This window comes from Lactuca virosa, chromosome 8 (assembly GCF_052849685.1).
Source record: "Lactuca virosa cultivar CGN04683 chromosome 8, Lactuca_virosa_CGN04683_v6, whole genome shotgun sequence".
Taxonomy (NCBI): Eukaryota; Viridiplantae; Streptophyta; class Magnoliopsida; order Asterales; family Asteraceae; genus Lactuca; species Lactuca virosa.
In genome coordinates, this window is record NC_136433.1 from 80,865,255 (window position 1) to 80,885,123 (window position 19,869).

Genomic DNA, 19,869 nt, shown 5'->3' on the forward strand with positions numbered 1-19,869 from the left:
AATCCAAGCTCCACAATCAGCCTAGCTTGTTCTACCTCCTTCCTTCTTGCTAAAACACACAAGAAATGGTGAGTTAGCCTTCCTCGTGCACCACAAACGATCTCTCTGCTCTCTAGGGTTTCTCAGGGGTGAAGTGGCCGCAAATGGAGGCCATAAAGGCCTTTAAATAGGGCTCAGGCCCTGAGATTTAGGGTTTCACTTTACAGCGCGGACTCGCCGAGTCCACGCATCGACTCGTCGAGTCCCTCATTAATCCAGACAAGAATTTGCGATCCTACTCGGTGAGTCTGAGCGCCTACTCGTCGAGTCCCTCCCTAAAACTCAAAGTAAATACTTAAAATAAGATACCTGGGAATCCGGATGTTACAATTCTCCCCCACTAGAATCAGACTTCGCCCTCGAAGTCTTGCTCAGCAAACAACTCTGGATGCTGCTCCCGCATCTCCAACTCCGACTCCCAAGTCAGCTCGGACCCCCTCCGATGTTGCCACTTGACCTGCACCAGGGGCACCTCCTTGTTCCTCAGAACCTTGATCTTTCGATCCCGGATCGCGATTGGCCTTTCAGCATAATTCAGGTTCGCATTCACTTGAATATCCTCCAGCGGCATCACCGCCGACTCGTCGGCTATACACTTCCTCAACTGAGACACGTGGAAGGTATCATGAATCTGGCTCAACTCCTCGGGTAGCTCTAGACGATATGCTACCCTTCCCACCCTCGCGGTCACCCTGAACGGGCCAATATACCGGGGCCCCAGCTTGCCCTTCTTCCTGAATCGAATCACTCCTTTCCAAGGGGACACTTTCAGGAGTACGAAGTCTCCCACCTGGAACTCAAGCTCGGATCGTCGCCTATCTGCATAACTCTTCTGGCGACTCTGAGCCGTCAACAACCTCTGTCTAACCTGCTGTATCTGCTCGGTCGTCTGAAGCACTATCTCAGTGCTGCCCATCACGCGCTGCCCTACCTCTCCCCAGCAAATGGGAGTCCGACATCTCCTCCTGTATAACAACTCGAAGGGAGGCATACCAATACTCGAATGGTGGCTGTTGTTATAAGAAAACTCAGCCAATGGCAGATACGTGTCCCAACTTCCCCCGAAGTCCAACACACATGCTCGGAGCATGTCCTCGAGCGTCTGAATCGTCCGCTCACTCTGCCCGTCCGTCTGTGGATGGTAAGCGGTACTGAAATGCACCCTCGTACCCAACTCCTCATGGAACTTCTTCCAGAACCTGGAAGTGAAACGTACATCTCGGTCTGACACAATCGAGATCGGTACTCCATGTCGTGATACCACCTCCCTCACATACAACTCTACCAATCTCTCTGCAGAAGAGCTCTCACTGATAGCAAGGAAGTGACCGCTCTTCGTCAGCCGGTCGACAATCACCCAAATCGCATCGACACCCCTCGCGGTCCTTGGCAATTTGGTGATAAAATCCATGGAAATCTGTTCCCACTTCCACTGGGGAACCTCAAGTGGCTGCAACTTGCCGTGTGGACGCTGGTGCTCAGCCTTAACCCTGCGACAGGTCAAGCACCTCTCAACAAACCATGCTACATCCCTCTTCATACATGGCCACCAGTAATCTTTCTTCAGATCCAAATACATCTTAGTGTCCCCGGGATGGATCGAGAACCTCGATCGGTGTGCCTCCTCCATCAAAGTGGTTCGCGTCCCGCCTGCATACGACACCCAAATCCGACCCTGAAAGGTCATAAGTCCACGGCTATCGGTAACGAACTCAGGTACCTGTCCGATCACCCTCTCTCTCTTGCAGTTCTCCGGTCTCACGGCCTCTGCCTGGGCCTCCCGAATGGTGTCCAACACCGGAGTCATCACTGTCAATCTCAAACAAACATCTCGTATCGGGGCACTCTCCGCCCTGCGACTCAGGGCATCAGCTACAACATTAGCTTTGCCCGGGTGGTACAGGATCTCACAATCGTAATCCTTTACCACGTCCAACCATCTCCTCTGGCGCATATTCAGATTGGGCTGATCCATCAAATACTTCAAGCTCTTGTGATCAGTGTATATGGTACACCGAACCCCATATAAATAGTGACGCCAGATCTTGAGGGCGAACACCACTGCCCCCAACTCCAGATCGTGGATGAGATACCTCGTCTCATGAGGCTTCAGCTGCCTCGATGCATACGCTATCACATGCCGCCTCTGCATAAATACTGCACCCAACCCTGATATCGATGCGTCACAATACACCACAAAATCCTCCATCCCTTCCGGGAGGGCTAACACCGGGGCTTCACATAACTTCTGGCGAAGTGTCTCAAACGAGGTCTGCTGCTCCGGTCCCCACGAAAAAGCCACACCCTTCCGGGTCAACCTGGTGAGAGGCACGACGATCTTGGAGAAATCCCTGATAAATCTCCGATAGTAGCCAGCCAACCCCAGAAAACTCCTGATCTCGGTGGGGGATCTCGGTACCTCCCAACTCATCACCGCCTCAATCTTAGCCGGATCGATCAATATCCCATTCTGGTTGACGAGGTGTCCTAAGAACTGGACCACTCGTAACCAGAAATCGCACTTGGAGAATTTGGCGTAAAGCCTCTCCGATCTCAGAACTCCGAGGATCTCCCTCAAATGCTCCTCATGCTGCTTTCTGGATCTCGAATACACCAGTATGTCGTCGATAAATACAATCACCGATCGATCCAACATCGATCTACACACCTTGTTCATGAGATCCATGAACGCTGCCGGTGCGTTGGTGAGCCCAAAAGGCATCACCACGAACTCGTAATGCCCATAACGAGTCCTGAACGTCGTCTTCTGGATATCCTCATCTCGCACCCTCATCTGGTGATATCCAGACCTCAAGTCTATCTTTGAGAACCAAGATGCTCCCTGCAACTGATCGAACAGATCATCAATCCTCGGCAGTGGGTAACGGTTCTTGACTGTTAACTTGTTCAACTCCCGGTAATCAATGCACATTCGGTGTGAACCATCCTTTTTTTGACAAAAAGGATCGGCGCTCCCCACGGCGAGCTACTCGGTCGAATAAACCCCTTCCCCAGCAGCTCCTGAAGTTGCGAGGATAACTCCTACATCTCTGGCGGTGCAAGGCGATAAGGCGCCTTGGCGATAGGCGCTGCCCCCGGAACCAAATCGATGCGGAACTCTACCTGCCTCTCGGGAGGCACGCCCGGCAACTCCTCGGGGAAAACATCCGGGAACTCACGCACTATCGGGACCTCATCGACCGACCTCGGTCTCTCTGCATCTACTCTCGTATCCACCACATAAGCCACAAACCCACTACAGCCCTGCTGTAGGCTCTGCCTCGCTCTAGCGGCCGAACAAAATGTTGACCCAGAACGGGTACCCTCGCCATAAACCGTAAGAACTCCCCCACTAGGGTCTCGTATGGTCACCAACTGTCGCTCGCAGTCGATAACAGCTCCAAACCTGCTCAACCAGTCCATGCCCACGATGACACAGACATCTCCCATCGCAATTGGGACCAAATCAATCGGAAACTCAACGCCGAAGATCTCGAGTACACATCCTCAGATCATATCAGTGGCATACAACGCTCTCTCGTCAGCTATGGAAACTCACAAAGGTCGACTCAACGCCTCCCGACAGATACTGATGTGCTGACTAAAGGCTAACGACACAAAAGACCGACTCGCACCCGAGTCAAATAACACCAAAGCAGGTACAGAACTCATAAGAAATGTACCTACGCATATCATAATATAAGCATAACACCATAAACTCAAAATAAATAGATGAAAGAACACATACCAGCCACAACATCTGGCGCTGCGCTGACCTCCTCCGCTGTCAACTGGAAGGCTCTCCCGCGAGCCTTTGGCGCCTCGGCCTTCACTGGCCGACTCTCTGCAGCTCGAACGGTAGCAGGGGCAGATCCCTGCGATGCTCCCTGGGCTGACCCCCGCAACTGCGGACACTCGGCCTTCCGGTGTCCGGTCTGGTTGCAGTGAAAACAGACTGCAAACCCCTTGGGGCAATCCTTGGCCATGTGCCCCTCCTTGCCACACTTGTAGCAAGACCCTGCTCTGCAAACCCCCTCATGACCCTTGCCGCACTTGCCACAAGTGCGGCTCTTCTGGTTCCCTGAACTCGAATCGGCGGGCTTGGCCCGCTTGGCTGCCGGCTGGGACTGTGCCGGTCACCGATCCCTCCCCTGAGACTCCGCCTCCTCCCTGGCCTGAGTCTCAAGCTCAATCTCCCTCTTCCGGGCATTTGCCTAAAGCTCGACAAATGTCCGGTACGACGAGTTCGCCACGAACTCATGGATGTCTCTCCTCAAAATGCTCAAATACCGACTCATGCGTGCCTGCTCGGAAGACACGTGCTCAGGGCAAAACACCGCCCTCTCATGGAACATCCTGGTGATCACTGTAACAGACTCGGTACCCTGCTTGAGGGTCAAGAACTCCTGGGCCAAACGTTCCCTTTCCACCGGGGGAACGTACTCATCACGAAACATAGCGGTGAACCTCTCCCAGGTCACCGCGGCAAGCTCTGTAGAAGAGTAGTGCGCTGTCACAAACTTCCACCAGTCCTTCGCTCCCAAGCGAAGCTGGTTCAGCGCGAACCGAACTCTCAGATGCTCCGGACAAGAACACGTATAAAAGCATCCCTCAATATCAGAAATCCATCTCATCGCAGCGATCGGATCCTGCGTCCCATCAAACTCTGGTGGCTTCGTGTTGCTGAACTCTCGGTACAGCAACGAGTCACCCCCCTGTGGTCTCGCAGCAGCGACGACTGCGGTGGCTGCAGCAACAGCAGCATCAGTAAGAGCAGCGTAACGCTCGTCAAAAGTCTCGATCAGGGTGGTCTTGATAGACCCAAACATCTCTGGTATCTCGGCTCGGATGGCAGCAACCACCTCCTCATGAATCAAACTACGGATCTCCTCATCACTGGTACCACTGCCTCCTGGGTGGTGGCGCGTCCCAACCATGATGTCTCTGAAATACAACACAAAAGGAATCAGAGACTCGCTCGATTATACTCGCACTCGATACCCAACCCTACTTGCTCTTTAGTACCCTAAGGATTCTTACTTGGACTGCTCACCGATCCGGTGTTTCCAGTAGTACGGGCCCTTATACTACCTTCCACAGCGCATCAGTATTCACTCCAAGTCCTCCTCCTAGGATCCCAGATCACAAGTACTCTATATCTCACTAAACTCTGGCTACTCTCCGGTAGACCACTCATAAGCTCCTCGCTGCTACCTACTTACTCTCGAAGTATCTCATAGTAGCAATAACTCCTAGGCTAAGGCATCACAAATCAAGCCCACTCTAGTCCTAACCATGAATACCTAGCCTACTCTAGCATGCATAACATACCACATAATATCTCATAACACATAATGTAAGGGTATTTTGGGAAATCACCGTTCGGGCGCTGGCTGATCGTACACATTGCTCTGCTTTTCTCTTTTCAAAACCTTTTTACTCTTTTAGAAAAAATTTGTTTTATTTCGAAAAATTCCTCAAATCCTCAGTTTGAGTTCAAATGCGCTCGAAGGTGCATCCGAATCCCTCAAACCAAGGCTCTGATACCAACTTGTAACACCGTAATTTTTCAAACAATTTTTCACATTTTTAAAAGCATACTTTCATTCATAGATATTATAAAAATCTCATTGTATCACATATCAATCCATAGAAACACATCCCAAGATCATAATGTATAAAAACTCCTCATGTGTGTACTGATCATGTCGGCGCCTTCCCGCGATCCTCACTGGTACCTGAAACACATAACACAACACTGTAAGCATAAATGCTTAGTGAGTTCCCCAAAATACCACATATAACACGTATAAGCCACTCGAGGCTATAACTCTGTGGGCCCACTGGCCCTAACTCTGTGGACCCTCTGGTCCTAACTCTGTGGACCCTCCGGTCCTAACTCTGTAATCTCTGGAACATACACGGCATGAATCTCATAGAAAAAATGCAGTGTATCACAATCACATAAATAGCATACAAGATACTCTGTCACATAACTCTAATTACCACTCTAGGTAAAGTATAGTGAGAAGACTCACCTCGAGTAACTCGGTAATTCTCGAACTCGGTAAAATCTGGCCTAGCCCCCGCCTAATCACATGGAATAAGCACTCTAATCAATACAACCCTCAAGGCTAGACTAATCCCTCTCTTAGTACTCTCAGAAGGGTAAAATACCATTTTACCCCTCTCATGGCTCAAAGACCCTAACATTGACCAAACCCTAAAAGTCAACAAAAGTCAATGGTCAAACTTTGACCAGACTCGCCGAGTGCACTAGAGTGACTCGGCGAGTACATGCCTGTCCTCTTCGCCCTGGTCCTCACTTGACTCGCTGAGTCAACCCTATACTCCACGGGTCGTCACAGGTCGCGAGTCATGGGGCAACCTGACTCGACTCATCGAGTCCCTTATGGGCTCGGCGAGTTCCTCCCATGAAAACTCTCAAAAGATCTTTTGAGGTCAGATCTGCTTCACCAACCAGTAGATCCAACCTTCTAACACTCGAAAGTCACGTAAAGGTTCAAACTTTACGTTCATGCAATGCTTATAAGACCAAAAATGGAGAAATAACCTTTTAAATGGGGTTTTACTCTCAAGGCTCACATGAAAGCTCATAAAGCTGGAAGCTTGGGACCTTTTGGACCTCTCAAGGTCCAGATCTATCATCTATACCCAAAGGGACCTCATATGCTTCACAATCTAACTCAAAATTGTGCAAGGAAACCCTAGATTCAAGGAATCTATCAAATACACGAAATGGGAATGAACTTGTACCTCAAAACGTGAATCTCAGTGTGAACAACAAAGATCCAAGCTCCACAATCAGCCTAGCTTGTTCTACCTCCTTCCTTCTTGCTAAAACACACAAGAAATGGTGAGTTAGCCTTCCTCTTGCACCACAAACGATCTCTATGCTCTCTAGGGTTTCTCAGGGGTGAAGTGGCCGCAAATGGAGACCATAAAGGCCTTTAAATAGGGCTCAAGCCCTGAGATTTAGGGTTTCACTTTACAGCGCGGACTCGCCGAGTCCACGCATCGATTCGTCGAGTCCCTCATTAATCCATACAAGAATTTGCGATCCTACTCGGCGAGTCTGAGCGCCTACTCGCCGAGTCCCTCTCTAAAACTCAAGGTAAATACTTAAAATAAGATACTTGGGAATTCGGATGTTACACCACCGAAGACGGGGGTGGTATTCACACGCGGAGACCCCCCCCCCTTCGTAAGCATCTCATGTGTGGAGACCTCTCCGAGTAGCCTAACTAACAAAATAACATTTAAAAAGTGACAAAGTCATAGTGTTGAGAACCGTCAGATTAGATTAGGGGAAAAGCATTAAGAACCATTAGATCAATTTGTAGTTGACCCGATAATCAATTCAATACTTATAAATTGACTATATCGTCCTCTTCACCACCGAAGAGGATAATCAGCCAAATCACATTGAGGGCTGAATAAGCATACGATTCACTTTTAAAAGTAGTGTGATCCTGGTGGAAAAAGTACACAAGTGAGAGCGATGATGATGACTTTATATCGGGTTTTTCTTATATTTTGTACAAAATTTTTCACGTAGTTTAACTTCCTCTTCGATTCTGTACAAGAATGTTCGAGGTTTCGAAATGGGTTTAAGAGTCCGAGGGAGGGGTTTCGAGGGGAGGAAGACCACCTATTGATGATGATGAAGAGGAAGACCGATGTTCACGGACATCGTATTGTTATGGAAATAATATAAAAAAGCAGCACTTGCGGATAAGGTAGCTAACTACCCTTTGAATTCTATTTTTCAATTTCTCACAGGGGTTTGAGAGCTGAATGGAAGACCATATGTGGAGAGAGAAGCTGGGGGACAAAATATTTGATGATTTTTTTGTTAATTTAGCATATTGAATCTTTGATTATTTGTTAAAATTTCATTCCAGTTTTGTAGGAACCACCATCGTTTGTGATTCTTTGTTCTCGGTCTCACGTCAATTTGGTTTTTTGAGTTCTTAGTTTGATTCACAAAAACCAGATCTTGTTTCTGTCTTGAACTTTTTCATCAGTTTGAATTCAACCCACAGAAAGTCAGAAACCTAATATCAATTTTTGGATACTGCACCAACGGCACCCCCTTCTAATCTGGGTTTCGAACAAAAACAAAATCATACAAAGAAGATGAATTAACATAACAATACAAATAATAAAAATATAAGATAAAGGCACTATAGTCAATTCATAACGCTTTAACTGATTCTTGGTGACCTTAGTAAATGAAAGAATCAAAACTAGAATTGCACCTTTAAATAAGGACGATACATAGAAAAAGATTCTTTTGAGGACCAAAACAAATGAAAATGACAAGCCACATACACTATTTTTGCAGTTTACTCTATATTCTATCTCAACATATCATCAATGTGAATTCATGAATTTCCTTTATATTGAAATTGTCAAATGTCTAGTGATAGATATTTCTTGAGCTTTCAGCTGGAAATTTCTTGGAAACTCGCATTTCTTTTCTCTCTCTTTCTCTCTCTCTCTCTCTCTCTCTCTCTCTATATATATATATATATATATATATATATATATATATATATATATATATATATATATATATATATATATATATATATATATATATATATATATATATATAGTTCATTTCATTGAGGTGCTAAAACCACTTACATTCTATCTCAACAAATCAACGCATCGATGGCATCTTCATCATCTTCTCCTCCAGTCGTGGCCTTTTCTTCTCGATTATGGAAGTACCATGTTTTTCTTAGCTTTAGAGGCGAAGATACTCGTAAGACTTTTGTAGATCATCTCTACACAGCTCTTGTACAACAAGGGATCCACACTTACAAGGATGATGAAACACTTCCTCGGGGAGAAACAATCGCCCCATCCCTTATGAAGGCTATCGAAGAATCACAGATAGCTGTTATTGTATTCTCTAAAAATTATGCAAATTCTTCATGGTGCTTAGATGAACTTGCATATATTATGAAATGCAAGGATACGAAAGGCCAAACCGTGATGCCTACATTTTATGACGTGCAGCCCTCTGCAGTGCGAAAACAAAAACAGAAATATGGAGAAGCATTTTCCAAACATGAGTTGGAGAACAACAAGAAGGTTGAATCTTGGAGAAAAGCACTTGTGGATGCAAGTAACATTTCTGGATGGGAAGTCAAGCTCATGGCCAATGGGTAATTTTCTTCTTTAGTTTTTACACCATTATTGCTTAAGACATATACTTGGGCCTTATAAGCTTTTTATACATATTTTAGTTAGGGAAAATTCATCAAATCACCAGTAAAGGGGGTATGGTTGAAGAAAATGACCAAGAAAATGCAACTTTTTTAAAATGATCACGACTTCCGCAGAGAGGGTATCTGTAGAACTTGTTCACCTGTGAGGAATTGGACACGTGGGGACAAAGACAAAAATTCACGTCTGATGGCATGGTTCCGCAGAGAACATCTCTGCGGAAATGGTGAATGCTCTGTGGAAATGGTAGCTGAAAGCAATAAACTACGTCCGACATTTCCGCAGAGCATTCACCATTTCCGCAGAGACATGCTCTGCGGAACCATGTCATCAGACCTGATTTTTTTTTCTTTTTCCACACATGTCCAATTCCTCAGAGGTGAACGAGCTCCGCAGAGACCCTCTCTATGGAAATCATGGTCATTTTATGAAAGTTGCATTTTCTTGGTCATTTTCTTCAACTAGACTCCCTTTTGTGTTCATTTGATGAATTTTCCCCTGTAGTTATTTTTGATGATGTTGATGACCTTGATAAAGAGAGGCTTTGACTAAGTCACTTGATCTGTTCGGTGAGGATAGTCAAATAATTATGGGATGGTAGCTTTCACTAGATGGGGTTTCTTATCCTTGTGAGCTCCGATTAATACTTCAAAATTTTGGCTGTTTTTCTTGTGAATATATGACAAATACGAGAATGAGTATATCATGATCTTGGTATGTTAAAAGATATTCCAACTTCCAAGTCCTAGGATTCCGAATAAGCTGAAATTAAGGTATGATGGACAATATTGAGGTCTAATTCTAGTTCCTTACTCAACACCTCATTTCAAGAACCACAAATCCATTTTGTTTTGCTTGCTATATCCGAAAGTATTCCATGTTTCCCAGATAAGCACTACAATCTGTGATATTTACCTTTAGAAATTCTATCTAAAATGTGAAATATGAAGGGTAATTAGGACTCATTTTCTTTAATTCACGGAACATGAAATAGATTACTTCTTTTGTCAATGTGAGCATATGTTAATTATTCTCGTGTATTCAATGTGTAGGCATGAATCAAAGGTTATCAAAGATATTGTTGACACAATTTCTGTTGAGTGTGAAGCCATTGGGTTAGTCAAAAGAAGTGGCAGGAAACAAGGACTCTCATGTGAACATGGAAAAATTGTTACGGCTGCAGAATTTCAACAATGGTGGCCTTATCAATTTCACATGTATGTGAATGGAAGAAAAGGCTTACGACTCAAAATATTATAAATAGGCTTCTTCCTTTCATTTGTAAAACTTGTATCTAGTATAACACAGAAAGAGTGCAGATTAGCACCAAGAAATGTAAACTCCTAGTTACCGGTGGACGTAGGTCAGAGAAGGACCGAACCACGTTAAATCCCTCATTTTCATCCTTGTGTTCTTGTTTTTCGTGAGCTGTGTGTGTGTTTAGAGTCGTGTGTTAAGTGTCTCGATCCTAACAAGTGGTATCAGAGCAAGGTTTTAGCTCCAGAAGGTGATTTTCAGTTTTTTGGTCGAAATTTTTTTTCGTCAAAAACGATTTTGGTGTATACCGTTGGAAAGGTCTCGTTCCGAAGATTCCGAAAATTTTTTTTTCTGAATTTTTTGACCACCGGAAGACGTCCAAATCGCCGGTCAAAGGTTTGCCGGAATAGTGACCGGAAAAACCAGTTCCGCCGGAGAAGACGACACTGTAGCGCCTGAACTTGCCGGAGAAGACGACACTGTAGCACCGAAGTTCTGCTGGAGAAGACGACACTGTAGCGGTACTGTAGATGTACTGTAGCACAACGTCAGCTGTGACGTCAGCAGACACTGTAGCATGACGTCAGCGGTGACGTCAGCAGACACTGTAGCACGCCGTCAGCGGTGACGTCAGCAGACACTGTAGCAGGCACTGTAGCGACACTGTAGCAAAACTGTAGCAGATTTGAAAATTTGCAATTTGGCCCCTGAATTTCCAGAAAATTGCAAAATAGGTCATTGTTCTTTCAGAAAATGGCAGAAAGCAATAAGCTTCAGATTGAGAAGTTTGATGGGAAAGATTTTGGTTGGTGGAAGATGCTAATTGAAGATTTGCTCGTGCAGAAAGACTTGGACGCAGTTTTAGGTGAAAAACCAGAGGCGATGACACAGGCAAACTGGGAGACTTTGGATAAGAAGGCCAAGGCATTTATTAGACTGACGTTGTCAAAGGATGTTGCCTTCAACATTTTGAAGGAGACCTCGGCAAAGGGAATCATGAAGGCATTGTCTAATATGTACGAGAAGCCGTCGGCAGCAAATAAAGTCTTCCTGATTCGGGAACTAGTCAACACGAGGATGAGGGAAGGAAGTTCAGTTACAGTACACATCAACAATTTGAACTCGATTTTATCCAGACTTGGGTCAGCGGGAATAAAAATTTGAGGACGAAGTTCAAGTTTTACTATTGTTATCATCATTACCTGACAGTTGGTCCGAAACAGTTACAGCCGTTACTAGTTCCGCAGGATCGAAAGAGCTCACTTTTGAGGGAATTCGGGATTTAATTCTAGGCGAAGACGTCAGTCGAAGAAATTCCGCGGAATCATCAAGTGAACAATTGAATGCGGTCAGAGGTAGAAGAAATAACAGAGGTAGTGGGAGCGGGAACAAGAGAAGGAGTCAGTCGAGGACTCGAAATGATGTGACTTGTTGGAACTATAAAGAGGTTGGACATTTCAGGAATCAATGTCCAAAAGACAAGAAAGAAGTTAACGTTGCAGTAGACCATTCAGATGATGATGTTTTGATCTGTAGTGTGGAGAGCAATGTGGATTCCTGGGTTATGGATTCGGGTGCTTCATTTCACGCTACCCACAGCCGTGAAGCACTGCAGAATCTAAAAGAAGGAGATTTTGGTAAGGTAAGACTGGCGAACGATGAGGTTCTTGATGTGACGAGCATAGGTGACTTAGTTTTGAAGACTCCAGTTGGTCCATGGACTTTGAAGGATGTCCGGGTAATTCCAAGTCTGAAGAAACAGTTGATTTCTGTTGGGCAGTTGGATGAACAGGGACACGAGGTTAAGTTCAGGAATGGGCAGTGGAAGGTTGTCAAAGGAAATCTTGTGATAGCTCGTGGACATAAGAGGGGTTCATTATATATGGTCAGTTTACCGTCTGAGGGAGTAACCGTCCCAGTTCAGAAGAAAAAACAAAATCCGGTTCATAGAGTCTCGTGGACAGAAGAAGGTTTGCTTTGCAGATGGCAAACCCAGAGTCACAGGTCAGATTCAGGTTGAACGTGTTTGGAACGGTTCAGAAAAACCAGTCAAGGGCATTCATAGCAATGGGAGCAAGGGCTGTGCTTCAGCTAGAATACCCAGAACACAGTGGGTTAAGAGAACCAGTATTCCATTTGTAAAAGTCTCTCCAGATTATCTGCTTCACATGGAGAGTGTCGTTTGTTCTCAGGATGTTCCAGGATCGGGCAGTTCATTTCAGTGGGAGCTGGTGGAGACAGAGAACAGTTCAGTGGCAGACTTAGCCATGACTGATGTGTTGGAGCTAACGGAAGCTTCAACTAGCCTTCAGGTAAATTGAAGAGAAGGCCAGGGTAACTAGGAAGGAGTCAAGATCAAAAGTTTTTACAGAAATACAGATACACAGTTGAAGCAATGGTGAAGATTGTTTCGTGGCTTCAAGTGGGAGATTGTTGAGTGTGAAGCCATTGGGTTAGTCAAAAGAAGTGGCAGGAAACAAGGACTCTCATGTGAACATGGAAAAATTGTTACGGCTGCAGAATTTCAACAATGGTGGCCTTATCAATTTCACATGTATGTGAATGGAAGAAAAGGCTTACGACTCAAAATATTATAAATAGGCTTCTTCCTTTCATTTGTAAAACTTGTATCTAGTGTAACACAGAAAGAGTGCAGATTAGCACCAAGAAATGTAAATTCCTAGTTACCGGTGGACGTAGGTCAGAGAAGGACCGAACCACGTTAAATCCCTCATGTTCATCCTTGTGTTCTTGTTTTTCGTGAGCTGTGTGTGTGTTTAGAGTCGTGTGTTAAGTGTCTCGATCCTAACAATTTCACATAGGTTGCATCCACTGACTTCAAGTGCAAATGACAAACTGATTGGAATAGAGGCTCGCATGCAAGATTTGAAATCAAAGTTAGAAATTCGCTCTGGTGGTGTACGCATGGTTGGGATATGGGGGGTTGGAGGTGGTGGTAAGACTACTCTTGCATTATCTGTTTTTAGGGAAATCTCTAGCAAGTTTGATTTTTGCTGCTTTATTGAAAATATTCGTGAGGAATCAAGCAGATATGGTTTGGAAAAATTGCAATTTAAAATTCTTTCAAATGTTTTGACGCGAAAAGAAATTGAAATAAACAGAGATGTACGACAGCTGCTAAAGGATAGGCTTTCTCGTATAAATATCTTGCTTGTTCTTGATGATGTTGATCACCTTGACCACTTGAAAATGTTAGCTGGATCACATGATTGGTTCGGTGAAGGAAGCCGAATAATCATCACAACTAAAGATGAACATTTATTAACTGCACACAGAGTAAATGTGATATACAATATTAGGTTGCTAAACAATGATGAGGGTACTAAGCTCTTTCGCAAGCATGCACCCCGGGATTACAGACCTATAGAAGATTATGAGCTACTTTCAAAATATGTGGTATCTTATGCTGGTGGGCTCCCTTTAGCACTTACGGTTTTGGGTTGTTTTCTGTGTGACAAAGACATTGATGAGTGGTGGAGTGCATTAGCCAGACTGGAAGAGATCCCGGAGACCGATATTGTGGAAAAGCTAAAAATCAGTTTTGATGGACTTAAACCGGTTGAAAAAGAGTTGTTCCTTCATATTGCATGCTTCTTCAGAGGGCTGTATAATAATGAAAGGACAATGGCTATGCTTGATGCTTGTGGTTTTTACCCGGTTATAGGCCTAAAAGTGTTGGTACAAAAGGCACTTATAACTATTTCGGATGGAGTGTTTGATATGCATGATCTGGTGCAAGAAATGGGACACTACATTGTTAGAGGGAAACACCCTAACAATCCTGAAAAACATAGTAGAGTTTGGAAGAAGGAAGATGTTCTAAAGATCTGTACTATGGATTCAACGAAGGTAATGATTAAGTTATCTTTGCATGCTATATATCTATAAAGGGAAAACCTTTTAACTCAACCCTGACACCATTTTGCCTCTACCGCAGGAACTTGACATGATTGAAGCAATAAGATTTCAATGCAATAGGTATGATCCGGTAGAACTTCTTCCTCCGGTTGTTGCAAACATGAAAAACCTTCGGTGGATTGATTGGAGAGGTGATCTTGCAAGTCCATTTCCTACTAACTTTCCACCTGGGGACCTTTGTTGTCTGATATTGGATGACATCTCGCAGAAACGACTTTGGGGTGGTTATAAGGTAATTCTTATACTTTCTCTAATTAACCCCAAAAAGCAGATGAATAATCATAGACCCGACTTGCCTAATATTGAGAGTAAATTACACGGACATGAGCACACAGATATGTCACCTGTCATTGGTGTCATTGCGCACCATCGCTTGTAGTAAGCCTCTATTTTTATTTTATAATTGTCCTTTTTGTTTTTTTAACCTTGCTCTATTTTTAGTTTTGTAGAAAGACGAATTGTTATATATGGGATAATTTAGGAAAAATGTGAGGTATGAATTGTAAGCTCCACATCACATGCCATGCACAATTAAACAATATGAATAATACATCTAAGGCTTGCAGGGCCGTTCCAAGTTGATTTGAGGCCCGGGACAAAAACAAAAGATGAAGCCCTTTAAAATTTAGTAATCACAAGCGATAACACAACGATGTTTGTGGAGACGAGTATCGGATGACTTGTTATTATATATATATATATATATATATATATATATATATATATATATATATATTGAAAAAGTTGGATTGTGTTTAAAGGATGTAAGTTAAAAAAACAAATGACAAAGCCAATTAAAAAAAACCAAACAATAGAAATAACTTGACCATTTTGAAAAGCAGCCAGTTTGGTGTTTGGAAAAAAACAAAAATAAAAAGTGTTTGGAAAAATAAAACAAAAGAAAAATCTTACGTTGGTGAAAACTATATTCTTTTTAAGAATGACTAACATTACCGGTAGGCTGTAATGATTTTTGTTAACAACCCTACAAATAATAGTTCTTATACATTAAAAGACGGTGAAAATTTGAAAATCCCATATATAAACATGAAAATTATGCATGGTAATTGGCTATAACAACATCATACTTTTAAATAAAATGAATGTTTGGGTGGTTTGGCAAAACTAAAAAAGAGTCAACAGAACATTTCCATAATTTGGTTGATTTATGTATAGAAAAAAAGAATATAAGGTCTATTTTTTGAAATTTGGATTCCAATTCATTAAAGGTGAGGACGTATGATTCAAATTTAAGTTCCTTAAAGTATTAAAAAAAATACATTAGAAGAGCCCGTCCAATTGAATAATAAAAAAAGTAATAAGAAAGAGTAAATGCATATCAACTCAAAAAATGCTATAAAAGGGATTCGAACCTAGTACTATATTGATAATGAAGCGCGAACCTAATACTATATTTCATAATGAAGCGCTTAAACAGTGCGCTGTACCCACCTCCACTGGAAAATTGTTAAATATTTAAAAAAGCATATATATAAAATCCCACCCCCCAAAAAAAAAAGGGACCCCACCCCATTACGAGGCCGGGGCTGTCACCCAACTTGTCCGCTATTGGCCGGGCCTAAAGGCTTGTTAGATAGGGTCCACATCATGTAAGCTAGGAATATCCCTTTCTCAAATAATTAGGCTATACGGTATCGAGTTTTGGTGGCTACGTGTTGGGCTTACGTGGCAAGGCCACCTACGCGTGAACATCGCCCAGGCGCTCGTAGGTGCCTTGTGGCATAGTGCATATCATGGATGAAGACGACCAATTAAAACGAGAGAGAGAGAGAGAGAGAGAGAGAGAGAGAGAGAGAGAGTAAACGGCTATGTTTTTTACCGTTTGGAGTTTACAAAAAAAAAATTAATTTTAAATTTAAATAACACCACCTTTTATATATATATATATATATATATATATATATATATATATATATATATATTACACTTTCACTCTTCATTTTACACTTCTAAATCCAAAAAATTACTCCTACTTTCTTTCATTTTATTCAAAAAAATGGATCCCAACCAAAATACTCCACCCACTCCAAACACTCCAAGTGATTATCAAGCATATATGCAATTGTTGAATTCTCCAATCCAACAACAACCTTTATTCACTAACCTTCCATACAATCCACAATTCTTCCAACAACAACGGCCACAACAACAATTCACTCAACCTCGATTCCTTCCCCAATTCCAAGGTTTTCAACAACAAGCTTCTCCACAATTCCAAACACAATCATCTCAAGTCCCATTATCTCAATCCCAAACCGTGAACCTCGACAACGACGATGTAGTTGTCCAAGAAACACCACAATCATCTTGAAGAAGGCAACCAAAAGGAAAAGGGAAAAAGAAAGCAACGACTTGGAACGAAGAAGAGGAAGAAGCTTAGCAAAAGTTTGGATTTTCATATCCTGTGATTCGAGAAGAGGCAACGCGCAATCTGGAGAAAGTTTTTGGAATCGTGTTTTGGATCACTTTCACGCGCTACTTGGAAGGAAAACGGATTGGTCGTACGATGCGGTCAACGGAAAACGGAGTGACCTTCGCGCGATTTGCACAAAGTTTAATGGCATATTTGAAAATCTAAAAAATATGCATAAAAGTGGTTCGAACGATTTCAACATTTTATCAACCGCGTGCTGCCAATTCAAAGTGACCAACAACGGTAAACCATTTGGTCACCAAAAAGCATGGGAAGTTTGCCGTCAAGGTCCAAAATGGGTCCTTAATCCGGAGACATCGCATTCGGACTTGACCACCGGCTCCAACAAAAGACCAAGAACTTCTGATTCGGACGCGGGTTTTGGGTTAGACCTCAATGATGACGTCGATGTTGCCGAGGGAGAGGGTCCACCTGAAGTCCAGCTCCGTCGACCACCGGGAAGGGACAAAGCAAAACGGGTGGCGTCTTCAAGCGGGAAAGCAACCGCAACTAGCGACGACGGGCTTGTGGAATCCATAGATAAAACTTTAAGTTTTCTAGAAAGAAAATACGAATCCACGGAGGAATCTCATCGCCAAAAAATCGCTCTTACCGATCCTCAAATCATAAACTCGAAGCCCCTACCGGATCTTGACCCCGAAAATCTCGCGACATTTCTCAAAATCCAACAACGTGTCCGTGCTAAGTATGAGGATTAGGTTCTAATATTTATGTTTTAGTTGTTATGTTGTGTATTTTTTTTAAGTAATTTAGGATAAATAAATAATTTAGGATTTTTTTTTAATAAATTTAGGATAAATAAGTAATTTAGGATTTTTTATTAAGTATTTTAGGATAAATAAGTAATTTAGGATTTTTTTTTTGTTTTTTTAAATATTTTAGGATTTGATTTTGAGTGTGTTAAATTTAATGCAATGTGTTTTAATTTAGTGTTTTTAATGTGTTTTTTATTTGAATTACTTTATTTAATTTAATCTAATATTGTCAAAAAAAATAAAAAAGAAAAAAAATGATGTGGAGTGGTAACCATTTCCAATGGTTAGTGGGTTGATAGTGGGTTTGTAGTTGAGGTGATGTGGCGTCACTTTTTGAATAGGCTGGGTGTGACCATACCCCTTAGCCTTAGAGGTGTTCATGATTCATATTAACTAAGTAACCTGTCCGGTTCCTTTGTTAAATTGGTTATTTGGATTGCGTTATTCTTCAACTTCCGGGAGAAACCAAATAAATAACTAGTCTAATGGTTTTATTTCAGTTTTGGGTATTTCTAATCGGCCCCACTTGAAACCTAAACTTGTGAGTACTATATATATATATATATATATATATATATATATATATATATATATATATATATATATATATATATATATATATATTAGGTGTGACACACCTGTATTACATGGGTTTATTTAAAAAAAATTAAATATGAAATTTTAACAATTTAAAAAGTTTGAATTTATAAGAAAAAATGAGAAAAATTTTGAATTATTAAAATTAATGAGGCTTTAATGTACTGAATACATTACATATATAAACCCTTTCTAATAAATATCTTACATATATATTACCTTACATATTAAATGTGGAATTTTAATTTAATAAAATGAAAAATACAATAAAATGACAAGTGGAAAATAGAAAGTTCAAAAATTCTAGAAAATAACATGTGTCCAAATGAAGGAGAAGAGGACATGTGGCAAAAGTTCTTTATATATATATATATATATATATATATATATATATATATATATATATATATATATATATATATATATATATATGAGGTTGACTAAAAAGGCATCCCATATTATAATAGGGAATTTTTTTTACACACCATCCTACTACACACCAGTCTAGTCTAGTATTGATTTTCTACCAATTTTTCCATGTAATCAAATTTAAAGTTTCAAGAAGATCTCAGGTTTAATTTTTTTCTTTAAAAAAAATAGGAAATGAAATAAAAAAATTGAAATTGGAATGAATAAAGATAAAATTGGCGCTTACTGGGGAGAGGAGGAGTCACAATTAAGGTTCTATCCAACCCATTGTTATTTTATATATATATATATATATATATATATATATATATATATATATATATATATATATATATATATATATATATATATATATATATATGGGGTTGACTAAAAAGACATCCCATATTATAATAGGGAATTTTGTTTTTTACACACTATCTTACTATACACAAGTCTTGTCTAGTATTGACTTTTTACCAATTTTCCCATGTAATCAAATTTAAAGTTTCAAGAAGATCTCAGGTTTAATTTTCTTTTTTAAAAAAAAAATAGGAAATGAAATTAAAAAAAAGGAAATTGGAATGAATAAAGATAAAATTGGCGCCTACTGGGGGAGAGGAGGAGTCACTAGTAACTAGGGGTGTTCAAAAATATCCGTATCCGAAAATCCGATCCGAAAAATCCGAAATCCGATCCGAAATTATCCGAAGTTTCGGATATCCGGATTTTCGGATATCCGAAAATTCGGATATCCGCTTTTTCGGATTCGGATACGGATATTAGTTTTATAAAATTTCGGATATTTCGGATATCCGATATCCGAAAATATACACTTTTCTATATTTTTTTATTATTTTATGCTATTATTTGAAAATATAAATTAGGAAGATTTAATGTTAGGATTAATGTTTTTATGCTATTATTCGGTGATGCCATGACAAATTGTTAAATTGATTGATATTTATTTTGTTTAAACCATACGATGATATTCTAATGACTAACAACATGCTACTGTATTCTAATATACAACAATTTAATTTATGAGTCATTGAGCTTTTTAAGAATGGAGTTTCATCGTTAATGTTTTTCGTTAATACTTAATGATTCCATGTTTTATGTGTCTTAAATTAATAATCGATGGTTTTGAATTTGTTT

At 41.4% G+C, this 19,869-nt stretch overlaps 1 protein-coding gene across 1 annotated transcript in view; it reads left to right on the forward strand.

Moving 5' to 3' along the window:
- LOC145130543 (disease resistance protein Roq1-like) overlaps positions 1-19,869 on the forward strand; it is a 40,582-nt gene that overhangs the window by 17,362 nt on the left and 3,351 nt on the right. The window contains exons 4-7 of the mRNA XM_079065324.1: positions 8,696-9,239; positions 10,353-10,400; positions 13,380-14,427; positions 14,516-14,728. Coding sequence (XP_078921450.1) covers positions 8,696-9,239; positions 10,353-10,400; positions 13,380-14,427; positions 14,516-14,728 — 1,853 coding nt within the window. The remainder of the gene's footprint in view (positions 1-8,695; positions 9,240-10,352; positions 10,401-13,379; positions 14,428-14,515; positions 14,729-19,869) is intronic.